Consider the following 8,804-nt stretch of genomic DNA (forward strand, 5'->3'; position numbering starts at 1 on the left):
GGTAAAGGTCATTCCAACCTTCGGAACAAACTGGTCATCAACAACAGAGAGGTTGCAGAATACACTATGTCAAAAACTATAAATACACCATGTCAAAACGAAGCTGGAGTTACAGAGAGAAAAACTAATGTCAATGACGAAGAACAAACCAATGAGAAAGGAGAGGAAAAGAACGATCGAAAAACCAGGGGAAGACGCGCGAGAAGAAGAACGATGAAATTTGAAAAGAAAGAAAACAAAGAAGGAAACAAATCTTTTAAATTTGGTAGTTATACAAACGCGGGATCTTTGTATGGCGCGTGTAAGTGACGTAGGAGTTGCAGCGTATTTTAGCGGATTAGGCGTTAATGAACTTGTAATAGTTACAAGCCCTAATCGCTTGTATACTAAGCTTTTCTCTAAATTAATTTAAATGCACTAAACATTCTTCAAGTTCATTTGTCTTTGTATTTAAATCGATGGGATAAGAATGATGAGGTAACAATAAAAATGAACAGAGATTATTTTTTTAATGAGTCTAACCAGCAAAATTCTAAAAAATGAGTACTGAAAAGAAATCCCAAAAAAAGAAAGCACTTGTTAAGGACTTTAGGTAATTAAAATTCAAAAAGGTAACAGATCAGATCAGACTTCATTCAAACTTCAAAATTTAAAAGAAAAAAAAGGAAGGTAACAGACTAAAAGAGAAGCAGGTATATTAGTTGTTCTCACTTAGTGTCACTTTTCATTTCTCTTTTTTAGTTTCACCACTAACTCAAATTAAAAATTTAAAAATTAAAATAAGAAAACAACGCATTATCAGATTTTGTGCCACGAACTTTTGTTTTCAGGGTCCCTTCACTCGGCTGAGTTGAGCCAAAGATAATTTCTACATGGTTTGGTTTTCTCGGCAACAGTAAACCGAATACGAAAAGCTTCACAGCGAAGAAAAATGGAGAGAAGGGTTCCCTCCTTCTTCTTCTTCCTCTTCTCTCTCTCATTACTGCTACTTCTTCTCTTCCCTTTTTCTTCAGCTCAGATGCCAGGTAAACCTGATTACTTAACTACCCTCGTTCTTCTTCTTCTTCCTTAACTACCCTCGTTCGTCTTCTTCTTCTTCGTTTTTTTCTTATTCTGGATTGGTTTCTGTAAAGAAGATTAAGTCTGTTTTTTTTTTAACCTGATACTAAAATAATGTTTTTTCGGTGCTTTGAAACCAACCTCTGCACTCTGGCATTGTTTTTTTTTTTCCTGGTTTGTTAATATCATTGTAGTTCTTCTTCTTTACTCTGTTTTTTCCCCCTATTTTTTCGTGTGTAGATATTTGCCCTAAGGATTTTGTTTCTTTCAATTTTTCAAACTACCCAGGAGTTCAATGATTTTTCATTTTTCTTTCAGTTCTGAAGGTTAAATCTTTCTTGTGTGCCATTTAAAGTGTATTTATATTAAAGTGTTGTTAGTTTGCTTAAAAAGATTCAGGAAATCTTTCAGCATAAATAAGTTAGATGCAAAAGGTTAATGGTTAAATCATGTTTTTAGAGCTGTTAAATTAGTAGTTAGCAAGATATAAGCAACTTAATTAATAATGGCGATTAAATGCCAAATTAGAACCGTTATTAATCCTCAATTATGAATAATGTACCTTCTTCTATGAAGAATTTTGGTTCTTGGAACACGGTGGTTTTTCTAGATCATAAGATCGGCTAAAAATCTAAAATCATGTTAAATGATTCATACTGCTAATTTTTCAAGCCTCTGTTAATTATTACTGTAACAAACTTCTTCATTTGTCTCACCACTAAACTTTTTCTTTTTTATTTTTAGTAAGAATTAATCTTATGCATTATGTGCATAATATTTACATGGATCAACTTAGTAAATTGGTTGTGCATTTGACTCACTTCAGCTATGCTGTTCTTTGGCGACTAAATATGACATGTTTATAAGCAGGTTTCATAAGTTTGGACTGTGGAGGTAACGAAAACTTCACTGATGAAATTGGTATCGAATGGACTCCTGATGACAAACTGACTTTCGGAGAAATAAGCACTATATCGGTTGTGAATGAGACACGAAAGCAATACACAACGCTTCGACACTTTCCGGCAGATTCCAGGAAATACTGCTACTCGCTTGATGTTGACAGTAGAACAAGATACCTGCTGAGGGCATCATTCTTGTATGGGAACTTTGATAATAACAATGTTTATCCGAAATTCGACATTTCTGTTGGAGCAACTCATTGGTCTACTATTGTTATATCTGATGCTGACACTATTGAAGTGATAGAGCTTATCTTTCTGGCTACAAGTCCTACAGTTAGTGTATGTTTATCAAATGCAACAACTGGGAAGCCGTTTATTTCTACACTTGAACTCCGGCAATTCAATGGTTCTGTTTATTATACAGAAATCGAGGAACAATATTACCTCAGTGTCTCTGCTAGGATCAATTTTGGTGCTGAGAGTGATGCTCCTGTCAGGTATTGACCCAACTCTGTCTGTTGAATCATATACTATTTTGCAAAAGTATTTTTCTAAATGCAGTCATAAGTGTATGAAAAAATATACGTTGCAATATGAAGTCAATGGAATTAAATTTAATGAAACCCCCCCAAGCATTTCTGAATCCCAACACCTACGATCTATTTCATTTGGCAGATTTCACACTTGTTTATTTTGTTCGTTGTAATATGAAGTTAAATCAGAAATGTCTGATACTGGTAACTTTCCTCATAGCAAGGAACTACTTCCCATATTATGTCTCTTGGGAGGATGCATTAGTGCCACTAGTAGTTTTGACTGTAGAAGGAATTTCCTTTTACTTATGAAGTTTATGTTACTGCCATATCAGGTATCCTGATGATCCATTCGATAGAATTTGGCAGTCAGATTCTATCAAGAAAGCCAATTATCTTGTCGATGTTGCTGCCGGAACTCAGAAAATTTCAACCAATATGTCAATTGATGTTAACAGAGATGAAATGCCACCAGTAAAAGTAATGCAGACAGCTGTAGTCGGTACAAACGGGTCCTTAACTTACCGGCTAAACTTGGATGGTTTTCCTGGTATGGGTTGGGCTTTCACCTATTTTGCAGAGATTGAAGATTTGCTAGAAAATGAATCAAGAAAATTCAGGCTAGTACTTCCAGGCCACAATGATATGAGCAAGGCTGTGGTAAATATCGAAGAAAATGCTCAAGGGAAATATCGCCTTTACGAACCAGGATATACCAATTTATCCTTACCATTCGTGCTGTCCTTTAGATTTGTCAAGACATCTGATTCTACCAGGGGCCCTCTTCTAAATGCCATGGAGATAAATAAATATCTAAAGAAAAGTGATGGTTCTCCTGATGGTTAGTGGTAGACACAACATATGACATGTTTTTGGAACTATAGGGCTGTGTTTGGTAAATGTTTTATGACAAAAATATGAAGATATTTTTTAGACAATGACAAGATAAACAGTTGTCTTTGTACCTATTTCTACTGACCTCAGTCTTTGGATGGATAGAAAATTGGACAAATTGAATCAGGATAAAAATTGTTTGCTTGTTTTAATTTCTATCTCGTTCTCCAAAATAGGCTTGTGTCACTATGCCTTTCATTTTTCTCGAGACAGTTATCAAATGAGGCCTAGAGTAACTACTTGATAAGCATGTATTTGTGTCATAGAAGTGCTGTTAATTGCCAATTATTATTGTTATTATTTCTTGAACCATTTCAGCGCTTGGTTTGCAGGTGATACTATATCTGCCGTACTTTCGCACTACTCTTCCGCAGACTGGGCTCAAGAAGGGGGTGACCCTTGCCTACCTGCTCCATGGTCATGGGTCCGCTGTAGCTCAGATCCACAGCCAAAAATTGTTTCGATGTAAATGTTTATCTTTCTAAAGGTTTTGATTTTGTCCATATGTGAATTAGTTTTCATCAATAATGACCCTAAACAACTGCATTATGTTCCTGGTGATGGCAGTTTATTGTCAGGTAAAAACTTGACAGGCAATATTCCGTTGGACATTACCAAGTTGACTGGTCTTGTTGAAATGTAAGTTCTTTGTTGCTTTCTAATTTTTCTGCAAAGCAGCTGTGATGCCTCATTGTTTGTCCATCAAACCGCTGTTTTGGTTGGCGGAATGATTTTATTATTCATGGATGCAGATGGCTTGATGGAAATATGTTGACTGGTACAATACCGGATTTTACTGGATGCATGGACTTAAAGATCATGTAATTGCCGATACTTCCTTCTCTTAATCACTATTTGTTAATTTTGAGCAACGAGTAACATGTGTTTTTTTCCCTCAGTCATCTTGAAAACAACCACTTAACAGGTCAATTACCTTCCTCTCTGGTGAACCTTCCGAATTTGAGGGAATTGTAAGATATCTGGAGCTTACATATTAATTTTTTATTTTTATTTATTTTTATTTTTTATTTCTATCAATTATGATATTAGCAATAGAATGTATTTGTCTCACTAAAATGAGTAACATTGGTTATAGATAATGCTTACAATGATTTCAGGTATGTGCAAAATAATATGTTATCTGGAACAATACCTTCAGACCTTCTGAGTGAAGATTTGGTCATAAAGTGAGTATTCTTTATATATTTTAATTTGAACTTAAACAAAATGCTGCATTGCATATTCAGAAGTAGAGGAAATACTGGCATGCTGCATCTTAAGAATACTGATAAATATGCACACTATATAATAGATATGATGGATGCCTTTACGTTGTCCTATCTTGTTCAATTCAATTGTCATTGTCTTCCAGATTTTAGCACTTTTATGAGTTTATGTATCATCTTTTAAATGGTTGCTTTATGATAAAGAATTAGACCATGTACTGCATAGAACAGCAGACATTCCTTTATATGAATTGTGCCTCCTTTCATGTCATTCGACCAACCCCTTGTAATGCATATAGTTCAAAGCTTTCATTTATCTATTTTTTTTCTTTTCCAAATTTTCTGTTCAAACATCACCACATTTATATGACTACTGATTTTATTTGGATCCTCAACAGTTACTCTGGAAACATTGATCTTCATAAGAAAAGTGGAAAACAAAGCCATATGATTGTAATCATAGGTTCATCTGCTGGTGCTGCGGTTCTTCTTCTGGCAACTATCATCTCTTGCTTGTTTTTGCGTAAAGGAAAGAAAAAATATTATGAGCAAGGTAAGGACTATGAATCAGAATCATATATTGTTCCTTTCTGAGATTTGAGGTGGCAGAAGCTGATTTGTGTGGTTACATTCTCCATAGACAAACTTGTCTCTCGCCCATCTCAAAGTATTGGTTCTACCATGAGTGAAGGTCCTTCAAACGCAGAAGCTGCTCACTGCTTCAGTTTTTCTGAAATTGAAAGTTCAACCAATAACTTCGAGAGAAAAATTGGTTCCGGCGGTTTTGGAGTTGTTTACTATGGGAGACTGAAAGATGGAAAAGAAATAGCAGTTAAAGTTCTAACCAGTAATTCCTACCAAGGCAAACGAGAGTTCTCCAATGAGGTAGCATTTAGTATACCTCTTTCATTATTCTAACATTTGCAATTTGCAGCTATTTTGTTGTGGCTTGACATGAATAGACATATTTAGTTATTTATGTTTGATCCAGGTTACTCTTCTATCAAGAATACATCACAGAAACTTGGTACAGCTTCTCGGTTATTGCCGCGAAGAAGGGAATAGCATGCTTATTTATGAGTACATGCATAACGGGACTCTCAAAGAACATCTTTATGGTAAGCCCAGATGATTTAATTCAAGATTCAGAAGTTAAATATGCTCAATTATGCCCAATTTAATTTAGGTCCATTAACACATGGACGAAGCATCAATTGGATCAAGCGCCTTGAGATTGCAGAAGATGCCGCAAAAGGTTTACAATGCTAACTCATCATTTACAGTAACAGTATTATTTTGTTCCCTTTAATTTTCTTATTGAATGGCCCTTATAATTTGTATATTATAGATGGCAATGAATTAATTATATTTATGTCCTCGTACTTTGTTCAGGAATAGAATATCTTCATACAGGATGTGTTCCTGCAGTCATACATAGAGACCTAAAAACCAGCAATATTCTTCTTGACAAGCAAATGCGAGCCAAGGTTTCAGATTTCGGCCTTTCAAAACTTGCTGTTGATGGAGCTTCCCATGTCTCTAGCATAGTCCGGGGGACAGTAGGATATCTTGATCCTGAGTAATTCCTTAAATTATTTTCCATCACTTTTTTTTTTTTCTAAAACCTTATTTGCTAGTTGTTACCAAAGTTTAATGCGCAATCTCTTGATTTTTGTTCCCTATGATCTGATATTAACTGCAATGCTTAACATCATACCCTCCCCTAACAGGTACTATATTTCTCAGCAGTTGACTGACAAGAGTGATATTTATAGTTTTGGAGTTATTCTTCTTGAACTCATATCTGGTCAAGAAGCAATATCGAATGACAGCTTTGGCGCCAATTGCCGAAACATAGTCCAGTGGGTGAGTTTTTCGTTTCTCATCAGACATGAATTTTGGACTTTGTGGACTACGGAGCTAATAGCTCTAAAATTCTTTGTAATTCTCTTGGAAATAGTTTGTACTGTCTTTCAAATTATAAACATGTCTTATAATGGTTGAGTGAAATTATATTGTAGTAAGAAAAGATATATAGTTATTTTAGTGAATTTACAAAGTATAGAGCAACACAATTTGTTTAATGAATTATATGAATGAGAAAACAAAAATGCTATGTACACACTAAATCAGCCACCGTATATTTGTATATATTTGTATATTATACATATGTTATTTAACTCATTTTCATTGTGTATTTTGTATTTTAATATGTTGAATCTTATTTTACATATCCTAACTTGTGGTTGCTTTATTAATTTTTCTGCAGGCAAAATTACATATTGAGAGTGGAGACATACAAGGTATCATTGATCCAGTGCTAAGAAACAACTATGATCTACAATCAATGTGGAAAATAGCAGAGAAAGCATTGATGTGCGTCCAACCTCACGGCCATATGCGGCCGCCAATATCAGAAGTCCTCAAGGAGATCCAAGATGCGATCGCCATCGAGAGAGAGGTTGGAGGCAATTCAGACGAGTTATCAAGAAATTCTCTACTTTCGTCCAAGAACATTATTGGTTCTATGGATCTGGCCGGAACTGAGAACTTTGTGTCCATTGATGAATCCATGGCACAGCCTACTGCAAGATAGATCTGTGTTGTAAACACGCCCAATTCATTCCGCCCAATTTTTTCCCACCCTGCTTCCTTTGTTGTCTTGAATTTTGCAGGCATTGGCCGTATGTGGTCTAGAAGGTTTTATGCTGCTTAACAATTTTCAACATATTTTTTTCCCCTGAAAAGAAAGAAACAATTTCATCCAATGTGATTTAAATAAATATTTAAATATTTGTTATTAGACAAAATACGCTTGCTTTTAAGGCTAAAGTGTGCACACAACTATGGATGGCAAAAAAAACTAAAATTACCCGCAATGGGAATTTACCGGGAACTTGCTAAATACTCACGAGGATGGGGACTTATCTCACGATTAAGTTATTTTTTTTTTGTGATCGAAATAAATTAAACAAACAAAATAAGAAACTGTTTAAATAGAGGGATAGTCTCATTTAAGACTACTCTTAAACTCCTCCCAAGGTGAATGAAGCTCCACATGCGAAGTTTGTAACTTCATCGCTATCTTTGCCATAGTATCTGTCACTGTGTTTGTATCTCTCATAATCAAACAAAAGTCAACACGCCAATTCCAATGTATGATACCTCTTATTTTGAGCACCAATGGATCAATAAACCCAAAATCATCTTGAGTAACAAGATTAAATGTTTCCACAGAATCCTTCTCACAAATAACATCTCGTTGACCCACATCCCAAGCTAAGAGATATCCTCTCCAAATAGCAAACAATTCTCTTTGAAGAATACTATTACTCTCAATCATTCCCAAACACCCCCTTTGCCAACTCCCATTACAATCTCTAATAACACAAGCAAAACCAACACTATCACCCGAACTAAAATAACTAGCATCACAATTAATCTTAAAAGTACTAATAGATGGAGGATTCCAAAAACCATTTAGAGTAGGGGGAAGGGACATACGTTGTAATTCAAAAATATTTGTAAGCTCCTTTTCTGAAGTTAATGCCAGCCAAATCACTTTTTCCGCAGGCCAAGTTTCATGAGGATTAAAGATGTCATTATTCCTTACTCGCCATATCCACCAAAGTCCCGAAAAGAACTTGAACTGATGCTCTCTGCTATGATACAAGAAGCAGTTCTTCAAATTTAAAGGATGGCAAGAAATATCCAACCTATGCCAGACAAGCTGAGCTTTTGGACAATCCTAAATACAATGTAAAACTGATTCCTGGCTAGAAAGACATCTTGGACACCTTTCCGATGATGACATTCCTCTTCTAAAGTGAAAACTTGCAGTAGGAAGAGCCTCCTTAAGACACAACCAAGCCAAAAACTTATGCTTTTCCATAACAAGCTGACACCAACGCCAAAGCCAATTCTCCCGCTCCTCCCAACCAAAGAGCTGCTTACACAACCACAAGTAACCATTGCGTGAGTCATAGACTTTGGCAGCAGACCCAGACCAATACCAACCCACTTCTGGACATGCTTGTTCATCTGGATTGTAAGAGAGAATATTACCTTTCAAATTTTGAGATAAAGAAGAATAAAGAGTATCCAAATGCCACCTACCAACCGACCAAATATCCTGTATTCGAAGATTCGAATAAAAAATGTGAACATAATCCATCTCATTAGATAAC

The 8,804-nt window shown here is 35.5% G+C and overlaps 1 protein-coding gene across 1 annotated transcript; it reads left to right on the top strand.

Moving 5' to 3' along the window:
- Nucleotides 1–834: 834 nt before the first annotated feature.
- LOC130962043 (probable LRR receptor-like serine/threonine-protein kinase At1g67720) lies at nt 835–7,511 on the top strand. Its single transcript, XM_057888130.1, has 15 exons — nt 835–1,025; nt 1,930–2,461; nt 2,833–3,338; nt 3,724–3,856; nt 3,959–4,030; nt 4,144–4,212; nt 4,291–4,362; nt 4,510–4,578; nt 5,016–5,170; nt 5,258–5,502; nt 5,609–5,735; nt 5,804–5,872; nt 6,010–6,196; nt 6,348–6,483; nt 6,887–7,511. Exons 1-15 carry the CDS (start codon nt 932–934, stop codon nt 7,211–7,213), a joined length of 2,793 nt encoding a protein of 930 aa, XP_057744113.1. The 5' UTR covers nt 835–931; the 3' UTR covers nt 7,214–7,511.
- The last annotated feature ends 1,293 nt before the right edge of the window (nt 7,512–8,804 follow it).

This window comes from Arachis stenosperma, chromosome 2, assembly GCF_014773155.1.
Source record: "Arachis stenosperma cultivar V10309 chromosome 2, arast.V10309.gnm1.PFL2, whole genome shotgun sequence".
Taxonomy (NCBI): Eukaryota; Viridiplantae; Streptophyta; class Magnoliopsida; order Fabales; family Fabaceae; genus Arachis; species Arachis stenosperma.